At 36.7% G+C, this 21358-nt stretch overlaps 1 protein-coding gene across 1 annotated transcript; it reads right to left on the bottom strand.

Moving 5' to 3' along the window:
• Nucleotides 1–189: 189 nt before the first annotated feature.
• Nplp1 (Neuropeptide-like precursor 1) lies at nt 190–21256 on the bottom strand. The gene is given in 6 exon segments (XM_011649908.3): nt 190–2667; nt 2669–2788; nt 4320–4467; nt 5001–5866; nt 6193–6647; nt 21102–21256. Coding segments are annotated over 6 exon segments (1734 nt in total). The 5' UTR covers nt 21180–21256; the 3' UTR covers nt 190–2600.
• Between the last annotated feature and the right edge of the window lie 102 nt (nt 21257–21358).

The following is a 21358-nucleotide window of genomic DNA, read 5'->3' on the forward strand; positions in this document are numbered from 1 at the left end:
AATAATGAAATATTTATTACCTGCTATACATTTGTGTTAATATTTTATTCTTCCTTGGTTAGCAACATTACAACAAATTACATTTTTTTATTCTGTAAGTAGATCGTTATGGATGATATTTAACGATACTGTTTTAACAAAAATTAAGAACAGGGTTCATTAGTGATCATTTGCAGAATGAAATTCGAGTTTATTACTTCAATATTATTATCGCTTTATTGTCACTTCGGTTATTCATTATTGTCTAGACAAACACATAGTACTTTAAGTCGTAAAGTTAAAGAGAAGTCGACAGAGACTTATACGTCACCCACAGCAATGATAGACCGATGATGCCGCGACATCGAGCGTATTTCGATTGTATATCGAATACATGCATGTTACACAACGACGTTTCTAACAATATTTAAATGAGATACAATGGAGACTAGGATGAAACCGAACTCGCGTTATCGCTATCGAGCTTACAAGCTCTGAGCACTAATCTGGCATTTACATCATATATGTTACTACGCTCACGGAGATTATTTCCTGGCTTCGTCGATCTCGCATACATGTGTACAAATCGAATTTCTCATGATTGTAATCACGATTGTATATTTTCGAGAAAATAACGAAAATGGCAAAATAATATTTGCCTGACGATGAGATGGCATCGCGAAAAAGAATGTTCTACATTTAAAAGTTCATTACATGAAAAATTTCCACTTTCCTGTTTTAAAGTCTTGAACGCTTCTACGACTGCAACATTCTTAATAAATTCATTATAAAAAAGATATATCATTCAATAATATCATTTTAAAAGAAATTGTTAAGTTAATAGTTATTAAATGTAAATTGTAAATTTTATGAAAGACTGGTCTTTTAAAAAAAAAGATAAAAGATAACTAGATATTTCTAGTTCACTTATAATTAATACATTTTGTATACATTTTTCGTAAATTTTTCTTCAGATAAATTCTAAAATTGTATGAAAAGACGTGGAAATCGCCTCACTTTGCCAAAAAAATAATAGTCACACTTAATTTTAAGCATTTTAAGCAAATACATTTTAAGCAAATACATTTGTTAAGTAAATAACAAGTAATAAATATATAGTCGTTGCATCTGGCTCTAATATCACAAATACCTAAATCATATAACAAGTAAATTATTGATTGTGACATGTTGAGAAATATCTGGAGAATAATAACAAGTCTTTCCGATTAACATAATTATCAGTATCATATCATGTTTCGCAATTGCGAGCTCTATTTTTGCTACTCTATTTTCAAATAACCCCACCATTCGTGAACACTTGTCCGGCGATTTATATTTATTTTCGCTATGTAATAGTTGAATTAACATATGAGAATGTTTTATTCTTTTTTTTACAAACATATGATTTGTCACAATCATCGAGAACGTCGGCGCATAAAATATTTGGATGATTTATCGATGAAGTCTGGACTAAGTAATAATCATTAAAGCAACGTATAGCCTTTCGCGACTACACTCATTTAAATTGGAAACTGGCCGTGGAATAAAATATTTCGATCTCGCGATGATTTATCGTTAAACTAAAAAGTAATGTTCAAACGCTTGATCTCTCATCTCCTTTTCGTTCTTTCATACTGTTGCAACGGAAAAAGAAAAATTGCAAGGTGCTGCTCGATGAATCGTCCGAAAGTGATTTATCAACGATATCGATATTACGTGGCGTTTACGATCGAAGACCAGTGCCAAATCACAAACCGTAAGCCGATCGATCATTGTTATGACATTGTTATTGTCGATTAAGGAATATATTTCTCGCCTTGCTTCAAAAGACACGAGTTACAAAAAGTCACGGCAGATATGTTCACTATACATCGACATTAGGAAGATACAAGTATCAAGAGAAACGCTTACAGAAGTCCGTAAATTTAGAGACTAAGGTCGATGACGAAGTCCTTTACATAACACTCAGAAACTTGTGATTTGCGGAGAAAAATTCTTTTTTTTTTTTTGTTTGAGCGAGAAAAACCTGTCTGCGAATTGAAATCTTTTTTCTTTCAGACATACACTCTTTCCGCATAACAATTTAAAATCTGTTCAATACAGACGGCACATTTAAGGCGTCACATTAGGATTACGTGAGACTATTATTGTCGGCGAGCAGTAAGCTTATTGTCCATCGATGGAGCCATTCTTCAATAAGAATTAATTCTTCTCAATGAGTCTATGAACTAATCGCTGATTAAATTGCGTGACGAATTTCCTTACTCCCATTATTGTTCTATTGTTTTCAATTTTGATTGATCGATACCAATTTTTTAAAATAATTTCTATTATTATTATTTTATCATTATTATTATTATTATTATTATTATTCTTACTGATACTAACAGATCGTTACTTGATTATTAATGATCGAAACAGACGTTTGTGGATATCTACCGTTGACAAGGGATGATCAGTGGCCAGTAAGGAAGAACGTCAGACTCAAGATCCGAATATTTACATCCGTTTTCTTTCACTCTTCTTTTCATTCGCTGAGTAAAATCGCCATGAACCCGATGTGTAAAACGTAATTTGTACGATGTCGCCGCCTTGGACGAGCAGCAAAGCGATGGGATCTTTTACATGATACGGGACGCGACGCGGGAGTTCGACGTCCGCAGGAAGTTATCGATGTCTGGTAAGAGGACGAAATCCACGTCGACAATCTCCGTGCAGGTAGCGGGTCTTCGGGGTGAACATCGGTCTTAGCGACCGAGCCGACGCGTTGGGGGTGTAGTTGGACGAGGACCCATCTGCGGGATCCTCCCTGAAATTCATTTGCGTCCTCGTTATGTCCCGCGGAAACATCCGCCGTCCCGTCTGACAATCACACACAATTAGATCAATTCTAAACACGTAACTAATCGATAGCGCGCGATGCTGACAGCGCGGACATTTATCTGAGGGAAACAACGACAGAAAATGTTGATGAAAATAAAAAATAATTTGTTCATGCACACCAGCTGTTGCGCGCCCCCGCTTCACAGTTGCGTTCCACGGTTGTACAAAATTTCAATTTTTTTTTCTTTTGTAAAAATGTCTTTCTTTGTCCAGACAACATAAAATACAAAATCGGGACATAAGACGTTTTTAAGATGTTTTTAGATATCTTTTGTAAAAATATCTTTTAACAGATCTTTTAAAGATCTTTAAGGCGATTGTATCCCGATTTTAAACCTTTTGTTCTCTGAATGAATTGAAACAATTTGATAAATGTATAGAAAAGATAAATAAATATATAAATAAAGAAAAATATATATATATATATATATATATATATTTTAAAATTTTGTACATGTTAATTAAAATAATTATTTAATTTTTTTCCAATAGATCTAACTTGACGATTCTAGAAAGTTTCTGACAGCACAGAAATGTTCAACATATTGACATATCTAACACCAATAATATACAATGTTCTTCAGCAATGGTTTGTAATCCTACCTATCAATTACATGAGTTATCACTCCTCTGAAAACGCAACGTCACGAACTATTAAAACAAAAACAAAAATAAAACAACATAAAAAATGAAACAATATAAAAACCATTCTGATAACATTGTATTTTCTATGACATTGCGAATTTTTGAACATAGAAAAGAATGTCATGTCACAATATTAATGGCTCCCAACAACTGAATCAAGTAATAATTCAAAAATTGTACAAAGATGGAGAAATAGAAATTTCCGTATAAATTACACTTCTTACGGTGATATTTTTTTCTATAATTAAACATATTTTTGAAAGAGTAAAAATTAATCGATATTGGAAACCATTTGATAAAACATTAAAAATTACTAACTAAAACACCGAATCAACGTGGCAAACTATACATCGATTCTACGTCGTCTAATCGTCTAACATCGATCTAATATCAACGTTCTAACGATCTAATAGCCGCTAATGTCTAACACATCGTGACATTTTACACCCAACTACCGTGATGAGTCCTGAGGTGGTATCGTGGTAGTAGTAGCAGTAGTAGAAGAAGAAGACACAATTGGAGAACATTTTGTTTTGTTACGTAGTGATTTGTAGAAGTGGTAGATGGTTGATTGGTATTTGGTGAGTTATCATTGACGTGACGTGACGTGACGTGACGTGGCTGATTGATCTGTTGGTACTGGCACATACATAGATATGACATATTTTCTCAGTCTGCAGAGTTCTACTTGAGTACAGGTACTGGCAAAAACAGTTGACATTACATCGAGGTAGGAGAAGAGGACACGGCGAAGGAGAAGACAGAGAGAAAGAGAAAGAGAGAGAAAGACAGCGGCTGCCTAACGGCCTGACCTTTCGACCAGATATCGCGGTGACCGAGAGAATCGTGGTGTACGAAACGACGGGAGCCAGCCGAGGCGTGCGAGGGCCCCGATATGTCTCTTACTCGGTGGCAATACTTCAGGGTAGCCCGAGTCGGCCGGCATCTCCGGCGCGGAACCTGTTCCCGACAGAGTTATAATTGACAACAGACACGGTGTGTGTGTCGGCTCGCGTTCGCAGCTTCCTGCCCATCGTGGAATTCTGAGGTCGCTAGATGAGCGACGATACGCAATGGATCGAGAAAAAGATATATGGTAATCGATATAGACCATGCCAATGGTGCGATCTCGCGATTCCCGCTGCCGTGCCAATCAGCGAGCTTAAATATCGATCGATAAAGAGAAAAAAAAAAAAGATGAAATTGAATTTTATTTTTCATATTAAATGGAAGCCACGCGATAAATCTCTGCGCGATAAGCGATAAACCCGCCAATAATGCTATGACATTTGACGATGGATAGCCTTCCGCTCGCGTTGTAAATGTAAAATAAGGTTTACAAGAGATTTCCATAAATTAATACTGACCGAAATGTCGCGCATTTCACGCGTGTCATGAAAAATGTAAAATAAATAAATTTCCGCGGGGCTCTCCGGTAGATCCCCGATGAATATCGAATCGAAATATCGCGCCCTCGAACCGATTTTACTCACCCATGAACCTCTTCTCCGCGTTCGGATAATGATCGGTCAACGCCTCCATCATGTCCTCGTAGTCGAGCATGTTGGTGTTCTGCACAACGGGCAGCGGATACTCATCGGAAAAGTCGATCTGCCGTTTGTGCCTCGCTTGCGACGCGGCATCGATTCTCCTGTTCGACCTGTTCTTCGCCCTGCTCTCGTCCAGATTCTCCGAGACGCTGAAAGGGGTGGTCCAATCGCTGGCGACGTTCGCCGCGGCGTCGTTTCCATTGTCGTAGCCTTGCCTGATGAGCTGCTGGAGGTCCAAAGGCTCGCTCTGCGCTTCGCGATCGTCGCTCAAGGATCTCCCATGGCGGTTTAATACCCGGACCATCATCCTGCCTGGCGCGGTGCCACCTCGCTTCACGAAACCGGGCCAGTCGGCGTTCCTGGCCAACGAGGCGACGTTGCGCTTGCCGTTGTCGTATCCGCGGACCGGATAGCCACCGTTTCGGACCAACGAGCCGAGATATCGCTTACCGTAAGGCAGAGAGGAATCCCTGGCCAGCGCGGCGACATTCCTTTTACCCGTCGGCAGCATGGAGTATCTCGCCAGAGAACCGATATTTCTCTTGCCGTTCGGCGGCAGCATACTCTGCCTGGCCAAAGAGCCGATGTTCCTCTTACCATTTGGTAGACCGTAATCACGTGCCACCGAACCAATGTGACGTCTGCCCGTAGGCAGCGCGAAGTCCCGCGCCAGGGAGCCGATGTTACGTTTGTCCAATGGATACTCGATCACTTCTGGATCCAGGTCGCCCAGGTAGTCGTAGACACCAGCCCCTCGTTGACGATAATCGTCGCCCAGTAATATGCGCAACAGGCTGTCCGCATTGCCGCTTAATTCAATAAATCGATTAATTTAAATGACTGAATAACTGAAGCGGCAGTGATAATCCTTTTAGTAAAAAATAACTGAATTACATTAATTAGAAATTATTATAAAGTAATAAAATTATTTATTCCTACAATTTGCATTTATTCCTATATTAAATTGTATTTATTTCTGTAATTTCTATAATTATCAGGAGATTATTAAAATGTAACGATTTCTAATCTTTGAAAATGATTTTAACCTGAAGCTTCTTACGAATGTCTCTTGTTCGGAATTATTACGTTAAGCGTTATAGACAGAGAGTCGGAAAGGTCTTCGGAAAATTTATACCTGGAAGGAATGCTTCTCTTCTCTTCGTCATCGTCGTCCTCGCGTTCCTGAATGGTGACCGGCAGGTCGTCGTTCTTGGCCAAAGTGGCGAGACTGCGTTTTTCCGATTCGGGGATCAGGTCTCGCGAGTCGATCTCCTCGCTGTCGTCCAGAAGACGTCCGGGAAATTCGGGCAATTTGTGGGTACGCGCCATTACGCTGAGATGACCACGTAATGCCGGATCCTTGAAGAGCTCCAAATAGAGACCGCCCGGTATGCAGATCTCAGTGTCGTCGTTCTCCTCGGAACTGAGAGCCTTCAAATGAGCTATATCGTTGTGGTTCTTCGTCTCCTGAATAATCCTTGCCGTCCTCGAGTATGCCGCCAGATTCGAGCTGACTTCCGGTAAACGCAGCAACGCCAGGAAGGTCTTCTTTGGTATGCATTGGCTGCCTTCTTCATCTTGGCACGTCACCTGAAGCGAGACGTAGATCGGACACGGCTCGACAAATCTTCTTTGCATCGATATATAAAGCAATTATGTTTCCAGTGTCTATTTGTATCTTTTAATTTTCTTATATTAACTGTTATATATCGTATGTAATTACATTATTATCACGAATTTATTGTGACAGAACTGTGCAGCAGTACATAAAAATCGATAATTTTTACAATTATTACACGTAATTAATTACGTGTAATAATTGTAAAAATTATCGATTTTTATGTACTGCTGCACAGTTCTGTCACAATAAATTCGTGATAATAATTTGTGATAAAAACGCGAAAAATATACAGAAGTAGAAATGTATAATAAACAAAAATCTCTGTTTTTTTTTTTTATATTTCGTCGAATTTGTCGATCTCCGTTATACAATTCTATTAAGTTTTTCACGGATATACTTTCAAAGAACAACGAAGTCTAATATCACGCATGAAATGTTCTTCGGAGAATATCATACAAGTATACTATACCCCCAATTAAAGTCTACAAACGATCCACGCTTGAGTGTCCAAAAATATAATAAAAAATACAACACAATACAAAAAAAACAGGAGAAAGGGCTCGATGTCCTTTCACGTTTTATTTGACATCTCGAGAGATTTCCAGATGATTTGCCCTCTCGCTAACAGTCGATATCGTTTCCGTATTTTTTTATACCGCTGCATATTTTCGCAAACTGAGTTGACAGTTGCGGCTTTATTTAGACCGTCACTATATACCGTCACTATATAGCTATTCTCTTTTTAAATTAGTAGTAGTTTAAAAATTGTTTTACTTCCGCCTTTCTTAATTTACGTGGAAATAAAAATTGTGCAATATAAATATTACATTCGCATATCCGTATGTTTTTATATAATAATACAGTGTACAAATATGTGTATAAAAAGCATTATGCACACTGTCTATTTAATTCCCAGTAAATTTAATTTCAACGTAAATTTTTGTCACTTAATTATCGTGGTATTTAACGCTGAAAATCACGGCAAGCATGTGCACCACGCGGTAAATAAGATCTCAAAAATTAATAGAGCAAATTGTAGATAAAGTTTATAAAAGCAGCCCGATAACAGGGCTCGCAGAATTTATTGCGAGAAATAAAATACCGGCGAGACCCGCTGGATGTTTCCAGCATTCCACTTCATTTCAATCGCCATTATTTCCACGACGCTCAAGGTAACTGGACATTTATACAATACCATTAAATTCTGTTTTAATCGATCGTCGTGAACCCGAGTCACATGCACGTGGCTCGTGCAAGGCAGTCGTCACGTTTTGACACTAATCTTTCTGGGAGAACGTGACGTGCCGGCGGCGCGATATCGGCGACAAAATGATTCGTGTCTACAAGGATTTATGAAAATTCGACGCGATACGAGCCGCGGAGATCGTGGGAATTAATCCGATACATAATATGCGAAATACGTGCCAGCTGCGCTATAATTAAATGATCGTCCCGATGTCAGGGATGAATTAAATCCCTCACGCGGTGGTCGCGGCCGTTTATGATCACGGATATATTACACTGTAGTTTATGAGGAATATGCGCGGAATGAAAATGGCAATGAAGGGAAAATCGCGTCCCACGAAGCAGATCCCTAATGTTTGACATTTGTCGTCGAAATAGATATGTGTTATTCACCGTTAGCACTTATGTAGGCTTTGCGATGGCAATAAATTTTTTTACTGCATTCTGTAAAATCCGTATCTAAACGTAATCTTTCAACATAAGTATTGATTTATGGATTTGGGAGTGGCCCGATATATTTGCATTTTACGGAGAATTTAAATTTAAATTTTGCTGAATAATCTAACGAATCTTTAAATTATTTTTGAATTATTATTCTACGATGAAAAAAAAATGTGGATAATTATAATGTATATACGTTCTGACGATGAGTGTTTTGCTCTAGTGATATTTTCGAAATTTATATTGAATGATGTTTCAGGTGTTACATGATATTCCGTTTTAACGTTGACTTACAACCCCGGATTTACGTTAGTTCTAATGGAACTGATTCAAAGTACTTGCTAATATTATGGCTTCGCGTAAATTCTGAAACGGTTTGCAAATTTCGGTCAGATGTCGTTGACATTAACTGCGATCGTATGACTTTGTGGGCGTTTGGTAATATCCTTTGGACATGAAAGCATACGCGTTACGCATTCAAATATGCTTTTATACTGTCAAAATGCTATATTTGACACTATAGTAAAGGAATCTACACTATTATATACGAAAGAACGGTCATAACCGTAAATAAATAATAAAAATTAATATCAAAAGTATCAAACGTTTTCCAACAAGAAAAATTTATATTTATAATATTTAATTTATATTTAACTATCTATAATATTTAATCTATAATATCTAATCTAATATTTAATATTTTATATTATCACTTACAATATATCAAAAGAATCAAAGTTGATTGATGTTGAGGTATAAGCACAAACGCTGATTTTGATACAATGTACCATGAAATATTTGTTATCATATAACATTATTAACGTTATTACAGCGCTAGATTAGTGACGCTTCAAGCCCAATTTCGGTGAAGCGTATGACGTCAAGCTCTGCATATGATAGCTACAATTATAACGCATGTCTGCGACCAGAAGACCATGTGGCACCTGTAGTTCACATTTTACAATGGAACGTGGATGTTACATTTGAACAAACAAACTTGCATATTTATGCAAAATCGAAATGTTTTTTTCCATAATTTCTCCTTTTGCATAATTTTTCCTTTTCAGTTTAAAAACATAACGTATGGGATTGCCAGATAAAATAAATTCCAAAAGAAATGTCTCTGTAACGCTGGATTTAAATGTCAAATAAACTTTGTCAGAATGTTCGAAATGTTTGTATAATTTAGTCGAGCTGGATAATAATTTAGTGTTTTGTTGAAGAAGTTTGCTTGTAAACTTGTCAGAGATAAAGAGAATTTACACTCGGGAAAGATCTATGAAGTTTATTGTAGAAACTATTAATAGTTAAGAAGATTCATTCTTTGCTGCTCAGACTTAAGAAGACTAGAATAATACTTTCAATGTATCTGATTTGCACGTTTACACGTGTGGAACACTATGTGGCACCTGCTGCATTTCATATTACACAATCTTGCTTCTGCGTTTGAGAAATATACGCGGATTTGCGTAGCAGAAACACACGCACGTTTGCAGAAATTCGACTGCGTAATTTAATTTCGTTTATAATTTACATTATAAATAATAATTACATTAATAATAACATACAAATATTCAGATACTCATTAACAAAATTCCTAACAATTTATTCCTAACAATGTGAAAACTTTTGTATAATTGCATTTTATATACTATTAATTATTACAAAATCATTTACATTTTTTACATATTTCATTTATTTAAACTTACATAATATTTAAGTCTATAATTTTAATTAAACGCTTTATTAAATTAATTTGCTTAACAAGATGATAGGAAAACGTCTATCTCGTAACATTAATGAAGTAAATGTTTAATTATTGGCTCACTTTCGAGCATTATCTCTCCGCGAAAGGTCATAGGATAATTTTCGTTCCTACGCAGGAAAGTGTTACCGGTGATCACGGCCGTGTTTCATTAAACCCAACCGCCTCTTTGATGCATGTTAAATCGTGTAGTCCTTGGCCAGTGAAACTAAATTGAATTCCTAGGAAACTACGTACGCTTATTCTGCAATGAAAACCCAAGTTGCACCAATTGTGTCTATACCGCCTGCGAATATCAAATATTAACTTTCTCGATAGATCAATCCGAAATTCTGCTTTTGTGATGCGAGAATGACGACAAAGTGTCAGAAAAGTGACAGCATGATCTAAAACTGACAGCTAAATTAAATACGCAATTTTTCCAAGACAGCATGTGAAATATACATCTTATCGCGCGCAAGCAGATGCAACATAAATCTCCAAAAAATCCTAAACAACTGATAGAAAATATGTCACAATTTTAAATTTTGTAATATTACATTTTCGCGAACTTCGCGGTTATTCATATAAGATATTACTTTAAATCACGTAAATTCATTGGGAAATATTATTTACAATTGACTGCTCCGAGATAATCGATTAAGAGTTCAAATAATTAAGATATTTATATAGAAATAAAGAAATTTTCTGAAAAGCAATTTCATCATACTATTATAAGAAGCTCAATTTATTGATCTTTTTGAGCGAACCAATTTATCGATATAGACATTTCTATCAAATTTTTGTCTCTATGATATCAAAGTGCGCCCTATCGATAAAGCTTTCTTCAGTCCTTGAGAAATATAAGTTTCTCGTGGCATCTGCAAGATCGTCGAGCGCAAATATTCAAATACTTCGGCAGATTACAAGAGATGTTCTACACGGAGCAAAACAATGTAAATTCTTGCTGTCTTGCGACGAAATTTGATAGTAAAAATATTCAATCACCGTCTCCTCGTACGAGTGTCTCTCAAACAGATGCTCCGGATCCTTTCGTTTCTTTCTATTCCATCTTTCCACGTCTTTGCATTTAAGTTAGTTTATTGGTGAAGAGTAAACGTTTCTAGAAAATTTAGTTCTCGACAACACCGCGTCGTGAACTCCACGGGAGATATCGGGGATCTGGATTCATATATTCTAAAAGGTATTTTCTTCAGCGAAAATATGTGGATTCGATTCCACCTTCGGCTAATAAAATTCTTCCGCTTATCTCAAACAACTCGTGAAATATTATTCATTGTTATACGATATTGCCCTTGTGAGGAATTATTAATAATCTTCCTTCGCTTTCAGCACAAAAAGATTGAATCTTAAAAAAAAAATTGTACATTGTTGAATAATCTTGAAGTGCATATTGTGGGCATCATTAGAATTTAAAGCGGAACTCTGAATTTCTTATACGATTATATGTAAATGTAAAATTATCTAGAAATGATACATATAATTATATTATTTTGCATATATATTATATTTCTTTATCTAAAATTATATTTTTAATGGGGTACTTTTGCCGATCACGGAAAATTGCAAACTGAACAAAACTTCTCCGCGAAAGAATTGTAAACACATGGGTACACTTGAACGAAACGCAACGGCGAGTGACAAAGCGTTTTCCGATCTGTCGATGCCATTTCCAACGCGCGCCACGTTACAGATACGTCCTTTTACATGGAGAACGCGTTTGTATTCTCTCGGCATTGCCTTTTTTTATTTTACGGACGATTAGTTGCATCCTGTAAGTCCTGTCTATCTGCATCCGTACGGGGCTGCAAACGTCCTTGACAAACGAAAACTACAGTTTTACAAGAATGGCGAATCCATAGATTGTAATACACGTTATGAGTAGGCATTTGAAACTCGATAGCGCATTGGGACTCTCGAAAAGCTTTTATTATTGTTTACTGATGTTACATGCATTCGCATTCGCCGTGCAAATCGCGTTTGAAGAGGAAGTAAAAATCTTTTTTCTTTCGCCTCTGCCAAAACGAACTAGAATTGCTTTTCCCTTCTAATCTCGTCAAATAATAAGGATCTCTTTATTTGCTATCGCTGACGCATTTTTATTGGGCAAATAAAAACTAAAGAGAATGTTTACAAAATTTTCTTTGAATTTCTTCCAAGAGAAATTTATCATATGTATGCAATCATTTATCAATATTTTAATAATCGACTTTTACTTACATTGAAAAATATTAATTTATTGTTATATACAAGATACACTTGAGAAGTGTTAAATTAAAAATGTAATTAACTTGAGAGAAATATTTTTATATTTTTAAGCTTCGTTATGTAACATTTTCTATAAAGCGATGTAAAATTTTTTCTACAGCGGAATCGCTTCGGGGAATTCTGTTACCAGGACACTAAACCGTCCACACAATGCATTTGCGAACTATCTGTAGAACTGAAAAATGTACGAGAGAATTATATTATATATATTATGACAACTTTGACATATTTAAGCCGGATTACAGTTGTGTGCTCGAAAGCTTAGATCGCCCAATTCAGTCGGAATATTAATATGATATGCCCGAAGCTACTAATATTCGCAATAATATGCACCGCTGCTGCTAAAGGAGAAGTCACCTAGTTGTCTCTCATGTGTTAACTGCAGTTAGTTGAGATATAATTGCATTATAGAAACTTATATGTGTATTCAGATTTGCATCCAACTAAGTCGCATTCACGTACCGCTTGATATGCGCAAGTCGGTCCGATAACACGATCTATTTGCATCACGTTTTTTTTTTTTTTTTTTTTACAACGTTCCTCCACACCGTATCACGTTGCCGTGTTGTAATAATAATCCATCTCAATTGTACTTTGTGCATTTTATTCTCCACTTTCATCCGAAAGGTCTCCTCCATAAATGTACATGCCAATTTACCTCGCATAATGCAACCTCTGATTTACCGGAGCTTTTATTCAAAGAATGCCCCACGATATATGCATGTCGCGTCACTTTCTCGTGACGTAGATCGAGATTGTAAAAGAGATTCTTCTCTCCTCGCTCTATCAATGACTCCTCCGTGTCGTCCCACGCGTGGACGGACGTACGAAGTTCGGAATTGCCTCGTTTTCTGTGAATCCGCTGGTGATTAACGAGCGAACACGTAGGCATCGTTTTCTTGGAAACGGCAGAGACTGTACGGTGGAGGCAGTCTTGATGACAGATCGCTCGAAAAATATTTGACGCTATTCGGCGAACTCAAGGGAGAGAGTGACGGTAACGATGTGGGTTGAGCCTAAAATGATGTTATCGTCTCTCATTGATTTTTGCGTTCCTCGCCCACGACTCTCGCGCCTAAACAAACTGCCTAAACGAGCGAAAAAAAAAGGGAGCTCCCGAATCTCTTCATATCACTTTACAATGCCGCGCGTTTGATGTATCGATGTTCGTGACTTGTTCCTTCGAAGACAGTTATATCCATCAATGTTGCGTCGAAGTGATGGTCGGCTCTTTTAAAAGTATCAGTGAAAAAATATATCGCGGGAAAAGTGGCTCTCAGGTGAAACGAATTGTGAAATTTATATCCTTCGTAAATCAGATGGAAATAGAATGACAGAAACGAAACTCGCATAAATACAAAATAGGATTATTGCCGAAATTGCCAATCCGGATACTATTTCGAAAATCTTGCGGGCTGGCGTTAATTAACTGTCATTTGGAAGCTCTTTCGGAAACCAAATTACGACATTCATTTATACGTGCCATTCGAGTTTCATTCGTTTATATCGGGCGTCACAGATAAGTCCCCTTTTAGCGACACGAGACGGCGCAAGCTTCAAAGCTAATTAAGGAGGATAACGACGTGTAAGATTCATGAGTTAAATCAGAAATGTATTCAGTTGAACGATTTAATTATATTTATTATGTGCGCGTATTATTGTAAAATTTTCAGTGAAACCACGAAAAATTTGTCGCATTCGGAGAATATTGTCTCTCATGGAAAAGAAAAAAAAAATTAAGAGATATTATATTTTTAAAAATAATAACCATTTTTCGTAGCATTAAATTATTGTAAAAAAATAATCATTAATCTTTACTGTGCTATTAATTACTTAAGATACGTATAAAATACATCTGATCGACTTCCAAATTTACGTACTTATGTTAAATCAAAACAACTGACAGCGATTCTAGCAAAATGCAGGACCATGCCATGTCGCACCGTCGGGATTTCTCCGTAAAACGCGGGATGGGACCATGCAACAATACAGAAAGGGAGCACATCTGCCCGGCAGATGATATTAATCTTCCGCGAAACTCGCACCTCTTTCAAACAACGAAAGATTATTGCGATCTCGCGGTATCAGGTACGAGGCGCGCGATCGATATTACTTTCGATATTATGATCGATGAGGCATCCACGATGTTCGCGAGCTTAATCACGCGCGCAGGCCTTCTTTAATCACTTAAACCATTTATAACGCAACTTTAATCATCCATTTGGAGTTTATCTTCGGTAAGAAGCTCGTGCTCGACCCGGCGTGACGCAGCGACGTCGGGCCCGTCGTCGGATGAGGCAATCACGAATCCGCGGATAATCCGCGGGACATCCGCGTAATTAACGGGGCTATTTGCGATTGAAAAATCGCATCGACGGTAATCGGAGCGAGCCGAGCGACGAGTCGTCACCGGCCGCATGTCCCGTATTGTCGGTGCGTCCGTGAGAATATTAATAATCACATTGTACGAGCTCGCTCACACGTAAAAAACCGCATATTCCGCATATTCACCGCATATTCACAATTAAATACGCATATTTCAGGGAAGATGCGCGGTATCTTTTTTTATCGATACTTTGCGGCGTGATGCTGCGGGTGGCGACGACGATAAATCACGACGTACCCGCGGCACGGGACGGATGCATTAGTTGATAACAAATGCCGCATACGTATCTGGATGTAATTAATGTTCCGTGTCGCGCGAATCAAACTTTCTAATTAATCTGCAGGTCCAAACGTCGCCGCATGCTATGTAATTTGTGTTACGACGTTCGCCGTTTCTTGCGCGCATTTTACGCCGTTTTCACCGTTGACGGACGTTTATTGAAAAGATAAATTTTTATTCAACGAATCGCTTATACGGTACAGAAGATAGCTCGAAGAGCAAGGTGCAATAAATTCAGAAAGCATCGCACGCTGTGCGAACAATCTGAATTCGATTTGCATAGAGCCGCGCTCTCGTTTGCTTTTCTCGCGACTGCGTAAAAGGGAAATTACTGATCGAAGATATAGACTCGCACAGATGCCATGAGGAAGACTTTTCGTACTGATTATGGACTGGAATTCAACGGACGATAAAATGATCCGACACGCTTTGCAAACAAGATGCTTTTCAAATCCTCGGTCATAAATATTTAAGATGAGAAGGAAAATGTATTCTCTGTAATTCTCTGTAATTCAGAGAATTGATAAAGTGTTCCTTAATTTTCTGCGGCTATCTCCATATAACAGTTAACTGACCCATTTTATTCCGTAGACAGTATATGAAATATATACAAAAAAAAAAGAATATCTAATGCATCTTAAGACTAAAAGTACTGAGCGATTATTTTTAAATGTTTTCAGTTTTCCCCAATTAACTTTTTTTCATGGAATTAAAAGTAGATTAATTTAAAAAATTGTCTTACTTTAATCTTCCATTAAAGAGAGACTGATGAAAAATTAGACGATTAAGAAGTTTATTTTTAGTGTGACAAAAAATATTAATTTAAAAATAGAAATTGTTAGAGATAAGCTCTCGGTACTTTTAGTATTAAATATACCTTAAAATACAGCTTAAGTAAAAATCATGTCCCAAGATTTTACGGTCCGGTAGGTTAAATTTATTTTCCAATTTCAGTTATATAAAGATAATAAAACTGAGATGGTGAAATGATACTCTCGAGAAACATTACGCGAGCTTTTGGAACGGCAGTAGTTAGGTCGGTCTGACCACAGTCATCTTCGACTACTCCGAGTGGAACGACATGGAATACTGCGCCGCGAACTCTTGTCCGCGAGTATATAACAAAATATAAGACGTGAAGTGCTTTTGAAGTTCTCAGAACTGTTTCTGGAAATTCCAAATCAACTGACTTTAATTGTATTACGGCAGACGTAATGGAGGACAAAGCGAAGAGCTCTCTCAACTTTCCTAAGAGAGGGAGAGACCGGGATTAACTCCGTGTGCTTAATCTAACATGAGCTTTGTTATATGTCGTAATGGTGAAGTACTGATTGAGAATCTTGTAACGACATCGAGCTTCCAGCTCGTGTGAATTTTTGATCGACAGAAGAAGATAAAGGAAAATAAAACGAACGTATAGCTTAAATAATTAAATAATAAGTGTCTTCGGAAATTACGGTTATCGATTTTCTGGCGCGTTTTATCTGGAGCGAGTGTAAATTTTAAAGTGTGTGTGTGAAAGGGAGAAGCACTCTTTCCGTGCACATGCACGAGTTATCGTGAGTAATAATTCGCGTCTTTCCAAAAGAGCCCTTTCAAGAAGATCGCGCCGTCTCCTCACAATGTAATTTGCACACGGATGCATCCCCGTGCACGTACGAAACACCTTCACCGGGACCAATTTCTATAGTGCCTATAACACCACGGTGAAAGCCGCTGGCCTTTTGTTTTCGTCGATTAAGAACGCCCACTGCTATTTAAACTATCACAATGTGCGCAGCTACATCATACATGTTTCGCCGCAGTCTGTTCGTTCGAGATATCTTGTAATATCTCATAAATTTATACTCGTCGTCCGACGAAACGTGATGACTCTGCCGCTTTGTAAATGCAAATTAATTCCAATAAATTCGTATTTTATATTAGATATCTTTAAATCGTATACAATGTCGATCTCGTTCTACAACGGAGGAGATTTATTGTAAAGTACACAGATACACCAAACGCGAGATGCATTAATATCTCCGCGGGAGATAAATCGATAAGCAGACGGATTTTTTGATTCTGTAAGTGTTAAACCGGCGCGATGATAAAAAAAAGAGCCACTCTTAAAGAATTAATTGAATTCCACGTCGGAAGTATCGAGAAATAGTTTCTTTGAGAGGCACGGCGCCCTGCGCTTTGATAGATCAATAAAACGCGCTTTGTGTAACTAGTCGTTAAAGACGTTTTCCATTCTTCTCGTTGCCATGAAGCAGAGGAAGGCAACAGGTTTGATTCTCCGCATCTTTACCATTGATGCAAACCCTTGGACCCTCTCTTACGTGACATTTTCACGACGTAACGTCTATTGATACCCGGCCATGGAATGGATAGAAGTAAAGACTCTTGTAAAAGCATTTTTTCTTATACATCCTCTTATCGGGACGCAATTTGAGATTGCTCTTTTGCGATCAATGCTTGTCAAAGAAACAATTTCTCGAGAGAAAAGATCAGCTATCTTCTAACGACATAGTTCAATGTAATGTTATGAATACTGATACGCGATAAAGCCATTTAAGAAAAAAATCACTTAAAAATATTTTTTAATTAAACGGTATGTTTCTAATTTCTTGAAAATTAATACCCACGCACTTAAATAAGCGAAACCGCACGCGATGTCTTTCAACAATATTTAATAATATAAACGGCAGGATGTTTGTTTTGTGTGTGTGTGTGTGTGTGTGTGTGTGTGTGTGTGTGTGTGTGTGTGTGTGTTTTGTAACCCTGATTCTAATACGTCTTGAAACATTATTTAAAATAATCTTTGTTTTGATGCTAGATGAATGATAAAACGAAATGCAGATTTCTAAATGGTACCAAAGGAAACCGTGATATATTTGCAAAGAGAATAAACAGAGGCAAGATTCAGAAAGGAAAATGAAAAGGAGTTTGGCGAGCGGCTTACGAAGTTGCGGATTTCTAGCAAGCGGGAATTAAGCTCTCCCTATACAAATTTACAGTATGATATTAAGAAACTTCGTAGTACGATCACATAGGGCTGGTTCAACAGGCAAATCTCGTCTTGCGGCTCGCCACTATGTTTAGCAAAATATCGATCGTCTTCTACGAACAGTCTGTCGCAATAATAATGAAATAATTTCTCTACATTCGGGAAATTATTAAATCCAATGGAGCTCTTTGTCCAGCGTATTCGAGAACATTCAAAAAATTAATATGTACATCAAATTTCTTAAAATTACAGTAATTTATTATTAGAAAATTTAATGTGGAACAATAAAGTTCTTAAGATTCCGTTTTCAAGTCCCTCAAAGAATCAAGCTATAATTCCTTCATTAAATTGGATCGAGATCTATTCTTAGGATTGAAACGTTTATTGAAATCGGCAGTAAATATTTCCTTTGATCGTTGACCCACTTCTGGTCGGGAGGACATTATTCATTTTTCACTCAACAAGGGGCTCTGTCGATTTTTTCTAGTTACGCGAACGCATCGTTAAAAGTGCGTGATTGAAGGAGAATTTTAAGCCCTCTCTTTCTCTCTATCTCTCTATATCGCGAAAAATTGTTAGGCTCTGTTTGATCATACATAATCTGCCGTAATTAGAATACGAGTGTAGCCAGGTGTAGTTAACAAAGGATCAAGAAATTAATCTAGAAAGATTTATTGATGCTGTATCTGATGAGTGCAGTCTGTCACAAAGTTGTTGGCATGTTATTGTATATTAAATTATATATAGTATTATCTTAGTATTATCTTAGTATTATCTTAGTATTATCAAAGAAAAGTGAAATATTTTACTATGATAAATAAAAAGAGAATTCTTTATATTTTAAGCGGTTTCATATATATATATATATATTCCGTATATATTCCGTATAACAAAAAAAGACTCGTTTATAGATAATTTCTCTTTAATTAATAAATGCAATTTACTTTCAAATATTTATAAAACTAATATAACTAATTTAAATAATATAATTAATTATTTTCAAATATTTGTTAAAAATTTATTATATTATGCATATTTTAAAGTTGCTTCGAACGAATGCAATACGTGAGTAGAAAAAGGTATCTAGTGAACGAAAAGCATCTTTGTTTTCGAAATAGCTTTGAAACTAATTACGTAAGGGGATCGTAATAATCGAAGTGGTCTTCGTGATCGATGGATTCGTTAATTTTTAGATGGATTTTAATTACCCGCGGTATGTACGCCGACGTAATTCGAAGGTATAATCCGGTTCGATCAACTGATTCCCTTTGTCGGATTTGCCGAGCTCTTTAAAAGCGTCGGCGACAGAACAGCCGTACTGAATGAACCAGCTTGTTCCCGAGGGTAGATCCTTGAATTTTCTATATTCGAACGAGCGTCCCACAAATCGTACCCGCGAACTGTCTAAAAGTGTGAATGGCACTATGCCGAGAAATCGGAATTCGGTATTATTTAAGATCTGGTCTCTACGCGATGTTTTGGATGCACAAAGAGAAGTGGGCGTGTTCTCTCTCTCTCTCTCTCTCTCTCTCTCTCTCTCTCGCGCGCGCGCGCGAATCTTTTTTCCGACTATCATCCGAGTGATGTATGCTCTTGTTTCACCACCGGGAAAGTACCTAAATTTTATACACGTAAAGCGACGGATATAACAATGCGGCTGGCCGCGTATAAAAATCCGATAAGACAAGAGATAACGTTGAAACGTGACTGGCAAAAGAAGTGAAAAATATTTTCTAAAAACATCGTATGCTCGATACATAAAAGAAGACCTATTATCTTTTATCCTAACGAGCTTTTATAACTTTCGTCCTATGAAAAGTGAAGGGATTAAAAATTTTATCTACATTCTGAAATCGTGTGAGCGACGTGGAATAATAACACATTAACCATTCTTTTATACGGGCTTCATAATCTGTATCATATAAAATAAAACGATCTTACCAGCATTCCAGTATGAACATAAATTGCACGCTTAAGATTTTTCCTTGTGATATTATGTATATATATAATTTTTTTTTCAATTTTTCTTTCTAAGAAAGATGCGATTTCGTCGTTTCTTAAGTCTTTGTTACACCTACGAATTTCTATTTCCGTTTATGCATAAATTTTAGCGAGAGTGTAATTAATTATTACGGAATTTCTCACAGGTTGGGTAAATACCGCACCGCAATAAAGCGATGCAAGATTGCAATTTTGCAAGTGCATACTCCAAGTGCTTGCCAGACATTCCTTTATCCACAAGTATAAACATGTTATGCGCTCAAAGTAATCATTTCATTAAACTTTACCAAAAGATTGATCAAAGATTGAGCAAATAACAAAAGAAGAGAAATTAAGATGCGTATTGTCTAAATTATATATTCCGATTTGATTAAAAAAAAAAAGCAAATGCATTATACATCACGTTGTCTCAAAAAATTATATATTTATATAAAATACGTAATATATATATAAATTCGAAATCTCGAATATAAATTTCAAATAATTTATTATTAAAAATCGAAATGATTAAAATAGTTGATAATTAATTTTTTTTAAACAAGTAAGGTCTTAATGCAAATTCTAATTTTAAAAAGTCCACCATTGTCAAAATATTTATTTATTAATTGTTTTTCCATGAATTCCGCATTAATTAAAATTTAATTAAAATTAAGTGCCAAGCAAAGAAAACGCATGAATATTTAATTTAAGTACCAAACAGAGAAAACGTGGATATTTAATAATTTTTTATATTAAATATCAAAAAAGAATGATGTACAAATACTTTAGTTAAACATCCTCTTGAAAAAATTAAATTAATATTAAAAAGAGTACAACCAAAAGAAAAAAATAATAAATCTAGAATATATAAATCACACTGCAACTTTAAATATCTCTAATTAATACTTTGGTAAAACTTTGGTAAATGTTTACAAACTTTTTATATTATATATAACCATATGTTTAAATAAATAAAAATCCGCTCCAAATTTTCAACTCCGGCGTTATAAAAACTTTTTGCGTTGCGTGAGAAAAGGGAGTTAATAATTTTGTGTGGGGTCACTCACCGCAGGCTGACGAATCTCGTTGACAATAAAGACGTAGAGGAACAGGCTCACGAGGTAATTTCTGGTGAACCCCATCATCTTCGCGGAGGGTGACAAATCAACCTGTTTGTCGCGACGCGGGCTTCCAAATGTGAATATCGCTCTTCAGAACGTGTTGCCTTTTATAGAGGGTGCAACTCCAGCCGGCGCAGGCGTTCTCACCCCCGAGCGTTCTCCTCGCCCCATAGCGCACCCACACACGCGATCTACGTACGCGA

The sequence above is a fragment of the Pogonomyrmex barbatus genome, unplaced genomic scaffold, assembly GCF_055798465.1.
Source record: "Pogonomyrmex barbatus isolate J1 unplaced genomic scaffold, ASM5579846v1 scaffold2, whole genome shotgun sequence".
Classification (NCBI taxonomy): Eukaryota; Metazoa; Arthropoda; class Insecta; order Hymenoptera; family Formicidae; genus Pogonomyrmex; species Pogonomyrmex barbatus.